Raw genomic sequence first — 17764 nt, 5'->3', positions numbered from 1 at the left:
TTGTGAGTTAGACATGTGAACTTGTAGAATGTGTGCACAACCAGAGAGCCCTCACACACTTGGCCAGTGTCCCACTGGGACAGAGCCATAGGTGATTTACAGTAGCAGGAGCACATGTCAAAGTCTGTGAGTCTGTAAGGGCAGACATTATGGCTAGACCAACGATACAATTTCACGAGACTTTTAAGATAGATATACACTTCTCCGTCAAAGTGTTGCAGTACTTTATGCTTATAGATAGAAATCTCCCAAGCTGTTCCTAAGGATTGGTATCAGGGCTGATCTGGGCATATTTTAAAGGATCAGAATTGAGTAAAAATAACCCCAATCAAAATCCGGACTCTTTTCACTGCACTTCAACTAATATAGTGCTAGTGTTGCAGCATTGCTTTATGACAGCTGTGCTCTACAGTGCAAGTATTTCACTGCATATAGGAGTAAAAATTAGAGTGTGTGATTGTGGTAGTGATTAACACCTAGACTAGCAAAATAGACAGATTCACTAAACTCAGGCACTATCTTATCTGTTATCTCTACATTCTCTTCCTTATTATCAAAGGGCAGTGAACAAATCATTCAGGTATTAGTCTCTCATTTTTATCAGATCATATCAGCTGTCACTAATTAATGTTAATCCCTCAAGTATAATGGGCCAAAACTAAATATGGCTGTTGTTGGGTTTGTGTGCTCTCTGTAGCCGTACTCCACCAAAGATCGCTTGTGAGGGAAGATACTTAACTCTGTAACACCACTGTTCAGTTACAAGTGTTTCAGTAGTTCCAACAACTCCAACAGAGTCTTTCTCGCTTCATGTCAGTTTCAGAAGTCACTGTCTCCCAGTTGAACTTTCATTCATATCATTTATCAATAAGTGAAGCTGATCAATTTAATATTTTTGGATCACAACTTTCAGTATTTGGATCAAGCAGCTTGTGTAAAGTAAGATGTACCAAATTTAGTAGTCTACAGCGGTTATTTCAATATGTCAGGTACACATTTACTCAACATTTAGGTAAAGTTAGGTAAAAAATGAAAGTGTCTGACTGTTTGTCAAAGACAAAATTGTTCAGTGTTACTGTATAGAATAAGATTAGCCTTTCATCCTCGATCATGCTGCCTTTACTATGAACAAATATGACCACACAATATTGTTATCTCCACATAGCCCCTGGAGCCCTGAGATGTATTTATGTTTCCCAGGAGTTGCATATTGTCTACAGCAAGAGCCTCTATGCAGCTACAGAGCCTGTCTCCATGCATGCATACTGCAACACATATCAGACAAGCTTCCTTGTCCCTTTCAAAGCCTTACAACAAGTACTCACATCTACAAACAGTGGACTTCCAGACTGCAGCAGAGCCAACTCACACTTATGTTGAGAAGCTGACACGAAGGTTGGATTAGCGTTTCATTTCCATGTCTATCTTTCCACTTAGCATAGACTTAACCAAAAAACTTCTCAGGGCCAGCACGGTTCCAATTACCATCAAACGAAGTGCAGCTCATCACTGACCCTCCTCTTTTGGGATGATGGAAGCCAACAAAGAAAATTGGCAAAACAAGCTTAATTTTTAATCAGTCCCAAGAACACAGACAGCCTCCATTGGTAAAAGATCTCAACGCTGTCAGAGAAAAACAAAGCACAGACAGACTGAATTGGAGAACACAGGCTCAGTGATCAAAACACAGCCCGCCAACCAGAGCCTTATATCACTACAGATAATACACTACCATTGCCATATGATCAGCCAGTTCTATCCTATTTAATAAAAAACAGCAACTGTGATGCAACTGTTCAACATGAAAACTAGAAGGCATGTGTGTTAGAATAATCATTACATTTTTGTAGAGGACACGTTTGCAGGGTGAGTTAACAATAAATCCACAGGTTAGTAAATGTACAGTACTGTCTACAGTACGCACTGCAACGGTACTTAAACTAACAAAAAATCAAGTAATGCTGCCATGTAGACAAAAACAACAACAAAAAAAACTATTATGTTGTCTTGTACTCCATGTCCCTAAGTTTAACAAGTTAAAGCCCTATCTCCTTAAAATTATATTTATTATATATATATTTATCATTGTATTATATTTTTCATTGCAACAGTAAATTTGTTTTGTGGGGAAACATAATGCTACCCGAATTACATTTTCTGTCAGCTTAATGAGAAAAGGTATCTGGCAAGTCAGAAAAATAGTGATACTGAAGATATCAGTAAAATGTTCAGTGACAACGTAGTAGATTTTTTAGGGCTCCGGCAGCACTCAATTAAGGTTAGGGAAAGATCATGGTTTTGATTTAATACAGAAAAAAGTCTGCAGTGACTTGACACAAGCACGGGACACAACATGTTGATTAACATTTAAGCGAAACCGGGATCTTTTACCAACCTTAACCAGTGCTCTTGCCTAAACCTAACCACACACAGGACTTAGGGTGTGAACCTTGATCTCTGTTGTCAGTGCCCTGTGTTTTGTATGCCTGTCATCCAACCTGACCACCTGTGATGGTGCAGGCCAGTGCCCTCTAGACAGTAATGACCACAGATGACTAGATGTGTTGGCCCTTGGCTAGCGGGTTGACCCTTTGGCTGAGTGGTTAGCTCATTCGTCTGTGGTCTGGGAGACCAGGATTTGAGACCTGGTGTGGGAACCCTCCTTCGCTACATTTAATGCCAGAAGTGTGATGGTTAGACTGCGAGGCCATTGGAAATGTGTGCACCCAGAGATATAAGGGAGCTGGTAGTCTGAAGCGCAGGGGTGCGCTTCCTGAAGGAGGGGGTAATGTCACAAGAGTAACGACCAGGGATAACTAGATGTGCTGGCCCTTGGCTAGCAGGTTGACCCTTTGGCTGAGTGGTTAGAGTGGTCTCATAATTCCTAGGCGACAGGTTTGCAAGGTTATGTCAAAGTCACATTTGCTGAGTCTTTGCAGTTGCAGCTGAAGCTATCAGTTTAATTAAGTCTGGCTGTAAACCGCTATCTGGAACATCAGTGAAGGTGGAAAGTCAGGGAGACTGAAGTCATGCCATGTTAAATGAGATAGTAGTGCTTCCATTTTGCACTAAAGGCCCAAATGTATTAAAAGTGATAATTGACGCATGTCATTTGATGCACATCACTTGATGCTCTTATGGTGCACTGCAAGCATAAAATTTGAAATGAAATGAAACTAATAGCGTCTGTGTCCACAGTAAATCATCTGTTTGATGGTTATTTATTTGTGCTTTAAAATGTGACTGCCGTGAAATAATAAGAATATAACGTTTTATTTCTCTCATTCAGAGGTTTTGTTCTAACTACCGCTCACTTTCCTTGCTCGACCACTGCCGCGCTGTCTCTCTCTCTCGCTTGCCCGTGCTCAGCTGGCTTGCACTATCTCTCTCTCTTTTTCGGCTGCAGAGAAAACAGCTTTGTATGCTGGGTCCTCATTTGACGCTCCAAAATTGAATCAAGGTTAGAGTTGGGGCATCAAGACATTCTGACGCGCCTCATAATGCTTCTAGTGCGTGTTCATCCATTAAAAACAATAGGTGTACTTCAAAATGCGAGCGTCAGGCGCTTTCGGTGCATTTGGGCCTTAAAGTGCACTAAAAGTGCCTAAAGTCACGGGGTGCTGAGAGTGCGACTAGGCCGGACTGCTACTTCAATTTCATGCAAACAAGCTCACTAAATCCAACTTCTTATTCTGGATGTTAAGTTGTTCCTCAATACTTTTAAAACCAATAATGTTGGCAAATCTTGAATTTCTGAGTGAAGGTGCATTTCTCTGAAGAAAAATAATTGTCCTATTATTGTTTTTTTTTTTTCAAAGATCCTTAAAATTTCTCTGTGAATCACTTTACATGATGTTTCTTTAATCAACCCCAGGGAATGGCATTGAGGACAGACTACTGAATTGATAGACTGTGCGCTGTATTTCATGGAAGCCAATTTGGGAGGGGCATGACAGTGGCTTTTTTTGAAATTCTCCAAATTTTAATAAAATATTCAAAGAGCTATTAACTTTTTATGCAGAAATTAATTTTTTCTATAATTGTTGTGTCACATGCAAAATAGAACAGTCCTGCTTTTCCAAAGACACTGGCCACATCAATATAAAAACATAAAACATGTTTTGAACAGTCTAAGTTTAGGTTTGAACCATAAAAAAACTTAAAGTTAAAAAGTGGTAAATGCTTCAAACCATGCCAACAATATATTTGAATATATTTATTCATATATATACAGTGTGATGGAAAGGACATGGTAGCGGGATGTTGTATTTAATAAGCTGATTATTGAAATGAATTCCATTTTAAAGCAGGGACGTGTGCTGTGGCATACCTTGAAGCTGTTCAATGAGAGTCCAGGCCATTCGAGACCCTTGGGCATCAAATACAACGTGACCCTGGAAGAAAAAGGCAGAATATTAATGTTTTAACATCCCCCTCCATCCTTTACACAGTTTACCTCTCTCTCTTTCTAATCTCTCTATACAGCACTTTCTTGCTCACTTTCTGCACCTCACCACATCTCTCCTTTTCCTTGGGGGTTTTGTACTCACTGAAACTCCTTCAAAGGAGCTGGTGTTGAGGGCTCGGTAGATCTCAGCTGTGATACCTCGGTTGTTGTAGTTGAAATCTTCTAGCCGATGACCTTTGGACTTTAGAGGCCCCACAGTCTTGTTGAGGGCCAGAGCAAGAGCCCACACAGCGTCGTAGGCAAGTGGGGCCTCCTGGAAACCACCAGTCTCTTCTGGATTTTTACCCCCAAGCTTAGACATCAACTGGGCTAGAAACTCCTGGGAAGTCTGGAGAAGAAAATGATGAGAGATAGTGCTTGGTTACACATGGATGATGCTATGGTGACATTATATTTAGGGCTTGAGCACCCAGCGCTGCAAAGGCCCTATTGTAATTGAAGGAATTATTAGGGCCCGAGCACAAAAGTGCCAGGGGACCAATGGTGCCTGGTACTGAAAGTGCAAGGAACCTATTGTTTTTAAAGGATAATTATTATTATTATTATTATTATTATTATTATTATTATTATTATTATTATTATTAGGGCTCAAGCATGAAAGTGCCAGGGGCCCAATGGTCCCTGGCACTGAAAGTTCCAGGAACCTATTGTTTTTGTAAAGATTATTAGGGCCCAAGCACTTGCGAAAATTGCAAAGTTGCGATTGGGCTTGGGAGCCAGCGGGCTCCATAGTGCCCCCATACACAAAGCCATTTTGGAACAAAGTTTCTTTGATGCGCATGAAATTTGGTGATTTCATTGCGCTCATCATTCTCAACATAATACAATTTTTTTTCATATTTTTTTATATAACAGGAAATCAGCCATTTTGGATTTCATGCATCAATTTTCATTTTACAAACATTATTGAGGCCTTTAGGATGCAGGAAAATGCACAAAGTTTTGCACTTATATTCAAACTAGTAAATATGCATCCAATGGTCCCTCTCACTGAAAGTGCAAGGAACCTATTGTTTTTGTTAAGATTATTAGGGCCCGAGCCCAAGCATAATAATAATAATAATAATAATAATAATAATAATAATAATAATAATAATAATAATAATAATAATAATTATTATTATTATTATTATTTTTATTACTATTTAGGGCCCGAGCACTGAATGGTGCTAAGACCCTCTTGTAATTGAAGGAATTATTATTATTATTAGGGCCTGAGCACCGAATGGTACAAAGGCCCTCTTGTAACTGAAGGAATTATTAGGGCCTAAGCACCCAGCGCTGCAAAGGCCCTATTGTATCTGAAGGAATTATTATTATTATTATTATTATTATTATTATTATTATTATTATTATTATTAATAATATCATTATTATTAATATCATTATTATTCTTTTTTTTCCCTTTCAAAACAAACCTGTTTTTGAGGGGCTAAATGTGCTCGAAAACTTATCAAACTTTGCACATTCATCAGAAGTGTTGAAAAATGTGATATTTTATGGGTCTTGGCCATGGGTGTGGCAAAATGGCTCAATAGGGTGTGGCAAAATGGCCCCCTATAAAATTTCTAATTAAAAGCCCCCACCTTTAAATTTCACACAGATGAATGAAATTTGGTAGGCATAGGCACAAAAAAGCCTCTTGGATCCATGCCCGAAGTCGAACAGGAGGTCAGCCATTTTGAATTTAATGTGCTATTTTGGAGTTTTTGCCATTTCCAGGGGTTGTAATTTAATGAACTCCTCCTAGAGCTTTAACCCCACTGACTTCAAATTTATTCAGTGTCATCTAAAGACCTTTCTGATGAAAAGTTATCCCCCAAATGCCCAAAACCTGCCCCAAAATTCTCATGCTTCATAAGGGTCCCATCCTGAACATATCTATGTGTCAATATTGAATCATAGTCATAGCGCCACCTAGTGGCAACAGGAAGTTACGGGTGCTGTACTTTTACAACGTCTACCTAGCAGGTTGAACACATCTCCTTCAAATTTGGTCAGAAAAGCGTTAAGACCTTGATGATGTTATATGGTGAAGATTGTGAGTTTTCGTTGAACGCTGTTGCCATGGCGACGCAGTGAGTTTCACCATTGCAAAACAAATTGTTTCAATTCAACTCCACATGGTCAGATCTTTCCTAAATTTCACATGTTTGATAAGAGTCCTGGTCTGAAGACATGTACAGGACAATATTGAATAATAGTAATAGCCCCACCTACTAGCAACAGGAAGTATTAGGCCCCATACTTGTACTAAATACTCCTAGCAGGTTAACCAGATCCAGGTAAAATTTGTTCAGCTAAGTTGTAAGATGTTGATGATGCCAAATGGTGAAGCTTTTTGAGGTTTCATCAAAAGCTGTTGCCATGGTGACACATTATTTGCCATGAAAAATGAGGCTGTTTTTGAGGGGCTAGGGATGCTTGAAAACTCATGAAACTTGGCACACCTTGGCACCAGAAGGGTTGTATTTAGTTGTCTGATATGGCTCATGGGCTTGGGTGTAGGAAAAGTTTCAATAGGGCCCAGGCACCTAGCAGTGCATAGGCCCTATTGAAACTGAAGGAATTCTTCTTCTTCCTCTTCCTTATGAAACTTTGCACATTCGGCAGAAGATGGTAAAAAATTTTATGTGTCTTGGGCATGGGTGTGGCAAAATGGCTCGAGGGCGCCCCCTAAAAAATTTCGAATTAAAACAACACAACCTTCAATTTGACGTAGATGAACGAAATTTGCTAGGCATATATATCATATCCAGATGCACAAAAAAGCCTCTTGGAGCCATACCCTATGTCCAACAGGAAGTCAGACATTTTGAATTTATTGTGCAATTTTCGCACAGTTTTTGCCATTTCCAGGCTTTGTATTTTAACAAACTCCTCCTAGAGATTAACCTTACCAACTTCAAATTTGGTCAGTGTCATCTAAAGACTTTTGTGATGAAAAGTTGCTGTTTCCATGGCGAAACATTTTTCACCATGAAAGAGGAAGCTGTTTTTGAGGGGCTAGAGATGTTTGAAAACTCACGAAACTTGGCATACGCATGAGAAGAAGTGAAACATGATATCTGATATGGGTCTTGGGCTTGGGTATGGCAAAATGTCTCTAGGGCACCCCCTAGAAAATTTCAAAGTCAAAGCCCCCACCTTTAAATTTGACGTAGGTGAACAAAATTTGGCAGGCACATGTATCACGTCGAAACAAACAAAAAAGCCTCTTGAAGCCATGCCCTAAGTCCAACAGGAAGTCAGTCATTTTAAATTAACCTTGCAATTTTTGCTCCTTTTTTGCCATTTGCGGGCGTTGTATTTTAAGAAACTCCTCCTTGAGGCTTGAACCGACCGACTTCAAATTTGGTGGGTGTAATCTTAAGAGTTTTGCAATGAAAACAACGTAAATGAACGAATCTATGTATCAATATTGAGTCATCGTCATAGTGCCACCAACTGACAGCAGGAAGTCAGCAGCCATTTTGGAACAAAGTTGCTTTAATTTCTCATCATTCTACCCAGAAATAATCCAAACAGGAAGTCAGCCATTTTGGATTTCCTACATACATTTTCATTCTACAAACATGTTTGAGGCCTTTAGGATGTGCAAAAACAAAAATTTGCAAGTATGTTTGTACTACTAAGTATTTCGATTTGATATCACAAATGGGCGTTTATTATGATATATGTTAATGCCCATCACACTGTCACCAAATCAGCAGTCAGAACTGGACCCAAAAGACATCTGATATGTGTATTCCAAGCAGACTTGGAACTGAAGATGAACGGGAAAGGCAGCAAGTTTTCCAGGTATGATGTCTGTGCCCTCAGCCAGTGTCACTTCATTGCACTGAGGCCATTCCTTCATCTCAAGCGCTCCCCGTTCATGCAGACAGAACTTCCAAGGCCAGTGGATAATGTGCCCTGAACATTAATAAAAGTGTAACCTCACTGTTTCGGGGAGTTTTAGATTTAGCACCGTCATACAGAGCAGCATACTGGAAGCATTACCCAGCAAGCACCTGTGCAACAAAGCACTGAGCTTTTCCTCTATGTAACACTTTAGTATAACTGCTATTTTCAGGTCAGGTCAAATGAAGGTTTGATAAACAAGAGATAGATAAAATAACGAGAACACCTGCCAATGTAAGAATATCAACTATGTAAGAAAGAGGGATGTCACCATGTCACTTACATGTAGTTAATGTAGTTCTTCAAGAACAAAAGCCTGCACTTAAAGGGATGAAGACTCCACTCCTTACAAAGCACAGTTCTGTGTTGATCTGTTAACAATCCTGTAATCCATGAGAGCATTTGACCATTTCTCTTCCAGCTCAGGAACTCTCAATTTAAAAACTCAAAATCTAAAAATGTATTTGCTGGGGCATGTTGTTTTGGGGTTTAATTTAGGGATTCTAAATTCAAAATCAAGAATGAAAAATTCATAATCCCTCAGTATTGGGGTTGAAACCTCTCAAACTTAACTCAAAGCATTTGGATAAAGTTAGGGAAAAACGGTGGTCTTGGTTAAATATTAAAAGAATAAAAGCTGATTTACAGTGTGAGATGAAAGGCCATTTTTTTAATTTGAAGGTAACATGGAGTTTTGACCACTGGAGCCATTTAAATGAGTGGTCCCACTTTGTTTGTATCGAGTGGATGCATACAAGGCTGGACATGTGCCAATATAAGAAGGCAATGAACATTCCAGCTGATGGTTTCATGCCATTCCACTGATTGACAGCTGTCAATCATCAATTTGTATAACATCAGGATGATAACATCGGCCATACTATCTGAGCATGCAGCGCAACTCCTAGTCCAAGTGCTGGTCATCTCACGACTGGACCACTGTAACTCACTCCTGGTTGGACTACCAGCATGCATTGTTAAACCTCTACAGAGGATTCAGAATGCAGCGGCACATGTGGTGTTCAACCAACCTAAACAAGCTCATGTCACACCTCTGTTCGTCTCCCTCCACTGGCTCCCGGTGGTGGCTTGCATCAAGTTCAAAGCTTTGATGCTTGCCTTCAAGGCGACCAATGGAATGGCACCCTCCTACATTGAGTCACTCATCAGGCCATATGTCCCCTCCTGTCCGCTCCGGTCTGCAAATGAACAACGTCTGGTAATTCCATCACTGCCTGGTACGAAATCACTATACAGAATCTTCGTGTTTGTGGTTCTGTGATGGTGGAATGAGCTACCCAGCTCCATACTGTCTGCTGACTCCCTTGCACTCCCGTGCACTCAGGAAACGCCTGAAAACTCAGCTCTTCTGTGAACACCAAATCACTTGAGCTCCTCTAATCTTTAAGCACTTTGTTGATTGTTGCACTAGTTTCTTGTTGTTTATTATGCACTTGTCTACGTCTAGTCGTTTCTTACTGTACTGTTGCTACCCAAAACAAAAAAAACCCCTTTTGTCCAGCGCTCTTTCTCAGTGTACTTGCACCTGGCCTGCTACTTGAGACTTTGTACCATGGCTCTTTTCACTGTCACTGTCCTCTAATGCTTGATTGTTTTGCCTCGCTTGTAAGTCACTTTGGATAAAAGCATCTGTAATTGTCAAAATGTAATATAAATGTATCGTAAATGTAAAAAAATCAGCTTTGCATATATTTTTTGAGAAATGAAAGGAAATGTATTCAACATGTTTGTTAGACCTAAAGGATACATACCTTGTTTTTAAAACACTGAAACACTGAAAGAAACACTGAATATATTGGCCAGTATAAGATAAATAAGGAGTTTTTTTTAACTGTAATGTGCTGGAAATGTGCAGAATATGTCCCCTTTCAGATTGTGGCCACACTGTGCAGATGTCATGAACACCTAACTGAGATCTGATCACGATGTGAACCAGATCACCTCAAGATGTGGTCTGATCATTTGATTCAGATTCTGAATGAACGCATTTTGCCGGAATTTACACCCTGAATTAACACACGTTTTTCAAGCATTTTTTCATTAAAAAGAGAAAACTCTGCCGTTTTCCTTGTTTCAGTGTCAGTATCTCAAAAAAAGATCTCACTTCAGATTGTTTTAAGACAATAATATTTACTATTGTTTGAGTAGTCCGTCTATAGTCATGGAAGAACCACACTCTGCTAAAGATAATATTGAGTATACACAGAAATGCCTTTTTAAATAAGTAAAACACTTATTTTACTGCTGTAGCAAAATGTAAAAACTGCATCAGAGCATTCTTTAAAAAATCCCAGCAGCCTCTGCAGCTGCAGATTATTCTGTTGGGCATTACTGATAATGCCTTTCTTACCAGGTTGGAGGCTCCTCGCACTGTCTCTGGGTTGAGCATAACAATCTCAGTGGTCACATGACCCTCCACAGCCTCTGTCATCTGTTCCACAGTACAGTTGATGGACGGGTCCTTGATCTTGAACCAGTTGTCTGCATACCAGCCAATGAGGAACCACACATATTTCTTCCCATACAGCTTCTCCTTGTACACCTGCAGAGGGACAGTAGGGAGAAGAATGTGACACATGAACAGCTATTGTGTGGAAGAACATATTAAGTTGTGTGTGACAGAGTGTGTATGACAGAGATTAATATCATACCTGTCATGCTGTTTGATTTGATCTTGTTATTAGTTATTTAGAAAAATCATAATCTACTCTGTGATATCTGAAATGCTGCATGTGATTGATAGATTTGATTGGATAACTTAACATCTACAATGTCCCTTTAGACTGTCTGACTGTATATCAATAGATAATTAATAGGTGGTTTTGAGATACTGAACTTCAAGTTTTTAATAAATTGCAGAATTAATATGCAGTACAATTCTCTTTTATTGGTCAAAATAACAGCTTAAAAAACACTCTTACTCTAAAAATGCTTTAATACACAAAGTCAACATATTGATTACTGAAGGGAGTTATGATATAAGATATTTGTGCACAGACAAAAATTTCTTAGCATCAAATCACCAATATATTTCACAACTAGCAAACTAGAAATCTACATATGTCTCAGATTGCTATAAACATTTTGGACATAATTGCTGTCCTTTCTAAAGTAGTGACAGTCATTTTCAGTTATTAACAAAAAGACCTGAGTAATTAACTCACGCAAGCTAGCTGGTTAGCATGGTAGCTAATGATAAATATCCATTTTTCACAAGTTCACAAGAGAGAAAATGTCTTGGGTTAATCAGTTTGAGGTTTCTTAAAACCTCAGATTACACACTTTTCAGCTTGTTAAACTAAAGGACCACATGGTTATGATTTTTTGTTAAATTTATATGACATTGGTCAATAAAACATACCAATTCTATGGTCACACAATGTAAATTTGGTAGAGCAAAGTAGTTAGTGCACATATAATCTGTTATCCGTGATGCATGATTCATGTAAGAAATCAAATACAGAAATAATTGACAACATAGATTTATTTATATAATATGTTTATGGCATAACATGTGAACTGTATCTGGATACATTATCTGGATAATAACATCTGATCAATGGGTGTTTGCATTTACACCTGGTATTAAAATGCATTCTTATTTTCTCAGCTGTGCCCACATTGTGATTGGATATCAATATGCAAATTAGTCAGGCGGAGCTGGTGGACAAATATCGTGAATCCCAGGTCAAAGAAACTGACTGCCATGAGCGGACGTCATTCATTTTTACATGACTTTTTGAGAGGGAAGACTCCAAGCTACTGCTACTACTTGTAGTTTTTGCAAAGCTTGCTTTAGCTGGCAGGAAGAGGCAGAGCTAGGTGACCTTTCAACTTGCTGGGACGATTTTTTCGTATGAATGTGTTCACATTGTACAGATTGCATTTACACCTGCTGAGATCAAATCACAATGCAAGTCTGACCACCTCCAAATGTGGTCTGACTGATCTGATTGCATTTCAATCACAATGCGCTCTGAGTGCATTTACACCTACATTAATGTGTTTTTCCTTATCCAGTTAATGTATCCAGATACAGATCACGTGTTAATGCCAGGTGTAAAGAGGTATTATCATGAGGTTTATCATGAAGGGTCACAAAACCTTAGCCCTAAAACAAAAAATTCACTTTTAACTTCATCATTTTTTAACTTCATACAAGCAGTCTTTGATACTTTAAATTTATGTCAGCCAAGTCTGTCATGAAATATGAACAGGAGAACAAATTACCTCACAGAAGACCTTCCTGGCTTCTGTCTCATAGAAGAGGCCAACGATAATTCTGGCATCTTGGCGCTTGGTGAAAAAGAGAAGGACAGAGTCACACATGGGTTGGAGATAAAAAGCACAAATTAAACGCCCTACAGTGTGGATAGGGAACACAGGAGCCGATTCTTGGCCTTGCTCCTGCACCACACAGCAGTAGACTTCCTCTCTACTGTTTCCATGGTTTCCTCTGCAATAGCCAATTAATCTTGCACACCAAAACTAGGCCGGCATGCTGGGCAAGGTCATGCTAAAGTGTGAGTGTGTGTGCCAGGAAGGAGGAACATCAGGCTGACAGAGGTGGAAGAAGAAAAGGAGGAAGGACGTGAAGGAGGGAGGCTGGGGGGGAGGAAGTAAAGGGCTCTGAGATGCAGTCTTCCTTTGCTTTCATTAAACCCTACGTACAGATATCTGTGGCTGAAACACACCACAGACCATAAATCAGAATCCCATTTGGGAAAAAAACAAAACCTCAATTAAATAGCACACAGATTTGTGGTGCTGTCTGTGGATAGAGAATAGAACTTTGTTCTATTTTTTTCCTTTGCATTGCATTGCAGCAATGCAGTTAGCCAACAGCCTTACAGTTTATGGTGCATTTTAGCCACTTATGCACGTAGAGTAACTCTACTTTCTTTAAAACAATAGTTTTGGGAAATACATTTTGGGAAATACAGTTGAATACAGAACCTCGATATCAATCAAGATTTAGTTAGCTTAGCTTAGCATAAAGATTGGAAGCACAAAAATGTAAAAATGAGAACTTCTGGTTTTGGGGAGAGTTGTGTGTGTTGAATCTATTGATTTGTGTGCATAGACATGATTTTTCCAATTTTTTTGTGACTGTCAGCATGACTTTCAAACAAATGTATTTCAATTAGAAGACGGTTTCGTCAGCCGTCTTCTCGGCAGCACGTTTCTTTCTGTCAGTCAGGACTCGGCAGGCACAGAGGCTGTATTGTTTTTCTCTTCATTTTTAACTATAACCCATAACACTCAACATTTAATCACCAGATGTTATCCTCGCTTTTATTTCTTTATTAATTTTACCAGTCTGGTTGGCGGACTGAAGAGGACATGCTGCATATGAATACTTTCCTCACTGTCGGTTTGAATATCTTTAACATTTCTCAACACAAAACACGAACCTTGATGACTCTGAAATGGTTTCTGCCTACAGATAACCGATGCCCCCTGCTGGTGTGGTTAAGACACCGACAGATGGCTGTCCTCTACCTCTGATCTAGGTATCGAACAGCGTTCCCAAAATCTACACGCAAGACCATCCAAGCCTTGCTAGGGAATCTAGTTCAGCCTGGCCTCTATAATCACCAGCTGTCGTTGAACCACTATCAACAGGCCTATTTAGTCAGGAATTCCTAACAGCCATGGGTCACAATGAAGTGTATTGGTGCAAACAGGTGTTGGAGGTTTGAAAGTACTCCAAGATGGCCTTCTAACAGGTCATCTCGGGAGGAGGCCCACTCTGACGGTTGAGGACACTCACCTGGTTTTATAGGGCAGCTTCAGAGCCCTGGCCCTAAAAGTTTAGCCAATTAAGTCCCTAATAATAGATCTCTCAACCTAATTCTACTCTGAAATCATACATCTATCACATGTACAGCCACATGTTGATCTCAGTCATTAAATCTAAACCACTACCTTCCTGCTATTCAATAAACACTACAAGTTTATCCTTAACAAATTTCACCATAATTTTTAATCTAAATAAATTTAAATCTAATGTCAGCCTATCCCAAAGGAGGCGTCTTTGCTTACCTGGGAGAAACCAGAAGATCTCAGAGATGAGCACAAGTCAGGAACTTTGGATGGAGTGTATATATAGTTTTATTTGGTTTTACAAAATAAGTAATTTAAGAATGCACAAGGTAATTTAATTTTATTTAGTTATTTAATCCAAACCATTCGAGTTATTACAAAGTTTTTAAAAACTTTTTTTCAGCATAGTGTCATAAGTCACCCATTAAAGTTTGAAGCCGATACCATTAACGCCCTCAGAGGAGATAGTGTTTGTTCAGAAGCCAAAAATTGAGAAAAAGTCTTATTTTGAAAGGCTAATTGCGGACTTCCTGTTGGATTTAGGTCAGGGGTGTCAGTATATGATTTGAAGGTCTTGATGAGACAAATAATTGAGTTTTGGTTTGACTTCTCTACGACGTTCCTACGGGCCGTGGCGGCCATTTTAGTTACATAGGTGGCGCTAGAGAGCACATTTTGGCACTTTGGGGGTTAATTTTTATATTTTATCAAATTTTTCACCAGACCTGATGTACGTGCCAAATTTGTGAGTTTTTGAGCATGTTTAGTGGGTCAAATTTAGGTATGAACTGGCGGAATAATTAAAGCTGCAAGCAGCGTTGAACGGGCCCTCGCGCCTCCACACATGTCGGGCCGCAGCGCAGTTGAAGGGCTTCTGTCACAGGCATGTAGATGTCTTCAGACCCAGGCTGTTTTCAGACAGTGCAAAAAGGAGATAAACATCACTTCCTTTGTCCACTATTTTTCCTGCTGCTGGGGCTGCTTCGCTAAAATTTCGTAGGGGGCGCTATTCAGCCAGTTTGCATCACTGATGGAATATTGTCATGTAGATGTGCTCAGGCCTGCACTGTTATCAAACATGTGAAGTTTCAGGCAGATCCGACCATGTACACTAAAGTTATAGCAATTTCCTCTGTTATGGCAAAACACCAAAACTCAACGCCACGCCATGGCCACATGCTTCAATGATAGCTAAATCTTTTAGTGACTTTTGATCACAAACTAGTCTAGATGACACACACTGATTTTGAAGTTGTTATGATGAATTCTGTAGGAGGAGTTCATTAAAATACAAGGCATGCAACATTGCCCGAAATGACCACTAAATTCAAAATGGCCGACTTCCTGTTGGGTTTGAGCTATGGGTCCAAGAGACGTTTGTGTGTGCCCTGGCATGATACATGTGTGTACTGATTTTCGTACATGCAGGTTTAACCAGGCGTGGGGGCTGCTTTGTTGAAATATAGTAGGGGGCACTGTCGAGCCATTCTGCCACACTAAAGCAATAGCTTTTGATGAAAACTCAAAAGCTTCAGGAGTTATCATCATCAAGGTCTGACCAAATTTTCTGTGTTTGTGGCTAACCTGCTAGGAGTAGTTAGCGAAAGAATGGCGCTTAAGACTTCCTGTTGCCAGTAGGTGGCACTATGACTACAACTCAACATGAGCCTGTACTTGCCTTCAGACTGGGACCCTCATCAAGCATGGGAAATTTGGAAAAGATCTGATCATTCAGAGTCAAGTTATGACACTTTGGTGAAATATTGAAATGCGCCACACCACCACAGCAAAAGCGTCTGGTGAAAACCAAGCAGCAACCTCTGGGGCTGTAACATGAAGCCAATGCGGAAGTGCCAAAAACTGCAGTTCCTTGAATGGCCACTTGAGGCTAAAAGAGAGTCATTCCCCATAGATCCCTATGTTAAAATGCCCAACTTTACAGCAGAAATAAACATGTTTACAGCCTGGTACAAACGATGGTTTTGGTCCCTATAGCTAATTTCCCCTTTCATGACAACTGTATAACTCACCCATTTAGGTTTTATTAAGCTATAAAGTTATGCATAATGAAGGACATGGCTGCTTTGAGTGACAGGTCCGCCAGCAGCTAGGTGGCTTGTTTCGGTCATTCGGCCCGCCTCTTTGCCCATTTTTGATTGGCTGGGAGTTAGGCAGCATCACACACTGCCAAGAGCTTCAAAAGTGCTCTTCAGAAACCAACGGGTGACGTCAAGGTAACTACATCCATATTTTTATACAGTCTATGGTGAAAACTCAACATTTTCACAATATGGAATCATCAAAGACTTAAGGCTTTTCTGACCAAATTTCCGATGGATCTGTTCATCCTACTTGGTACAGCTCATAAAAGTACTGAACATGTAACTTCCTGTCATCAGTAAGTGGCGCTGTGACTATGTCTCAATATTGACACATAGATGTATTCAGAATGGGACCCTCATGAAGCATGAGAAATTTGGGGTAGATTGGACAATTAATGTTGAAGTTATTCAATGAACTTCCTGTTTCATGGCGATACATGAAAGTTTGCCATATCGCAACGGCAAGGGTGTTCAGTGAAAACTTTGATAACTTTTCATCACAAAGATGACACTGACAAAATTTGAAGTCGATCGGAATCAATCTCTAGAAGGAGTTTGTTAAAAGACAACGTCTGGAAATGGCAAAAAATGCGAAAAATCTCAATTGAAATTCAAAATGGCCAACTTCCTGTGGAATCTAGGGTATGGCTCCAAGAGGCTTTTTTGTGCCTTTGGATATGTTACATGTGCCTACCGAATTTCATTCATCTACATGAAACTGAAAGGAGGGGCTTCAAATTTGAAATTTTCTAGGGGGCGCCATTGGGACATTTTGCCCCACCCATGCCCAAGACCCATAAAATCTAAAATTTTGCACCACTTCTGACAAATGTGCAAAATTTCACAAGTTTTTGAACACGTTTAGCCCCTCAAAAATGCTTTTCTTCACAGAGAAGAACAATAATTCCTTGAATTACAATAGGGCCTTTGCACTGTCGGTGCTCGGGCCCTAATTAAAGCTGCAAGCAGCGATGATTGGGCCCTTGCACCTTTGCACATGACAGGGCGCGGCACAGTTGAAGGGCTTTTATTGCAGGCATGCAGATGTGTTTAGGACTGGACTATTATCGAACATTGCACAAAGGAGTTAAATATCCACAAATTTCCACTATGTGGTGCTAGAGAACACGCATTAAGTAAACATTTTGTTGCTGTATATTAACTGTAGACCACACTCTGAAAATTTCATGTGAATCAGATGATGTTTGTCATATAAGGCTGATTTCCTGTTGTCAGTAGGTGGCGCTATGACTATGACTCAATATTGACATGTAGATGTGTTCAAGACAGGAGTATTATCAAGCATGAGAAATTTGGTGCAGGTTGGACAATGTACATTCAAACTACAGCAACTTCCTGCTTCATGGTGAAACATCAAAGTTTGCCTCGTCGCCATGGCAAAGGCGTTCTCTGAAAACTCAAGATTTTGATCACTTTTCTTCGT

The 17764-nt window shown here is 39.7% G+C and overlaps 1 protein-coding gene across 1 annotated transcript in view; it reads right to left on the bottom strand.

Annotated features, from left to right (window-relative positions):
* LOC121912801 (gamma-aminobutyric acid type B receptor subunit 1-like) overlaps positions 1–17764 on the bottom strand; it is a 151144-nt gene that overhangs the window by 87821 nt on the left and 45559 nt on the right. Inside the window, exons 6-9 of the mRNA XM_042435244.1 lie at positions 12623–12688; positions 10743–10934; positions 4551–4796; positions 4331–4394 (exon numbers count right to left, since the gene is read on the bottom strand). Of these exons, the coding sequence (XP_042291178.1) occupies positions 4331–4394; positions 4551–4796; positions 10743–10934; positions 12623–12688 (568 nt within the window). The remainder of the gene's footprint in view (positions 1–4330; positions 4395–4550; positions 4797–10742; positions 10935–12622; positions 12689–17764) is intronic.

This window comes from Thunnus maccoyii, chromosome 15 (assembly GCF_910596095.1).
Source record: "Thunnus maccoyii chromosome 15, fThuMac1.1, whole genome shotgun sequence".
NCBI classification, from domain to species: Eukaryota; Metazoa; Chordata; class Actinopteri; order Scombriformes; family Scombridae; genus Thunnus; species Thunnus maccoyii.
The sequence above is the reverse complement of the archived record's forward strand: the minus strand, read 5'-3'. Positions and strand labels throughout refer to the sequence as shown.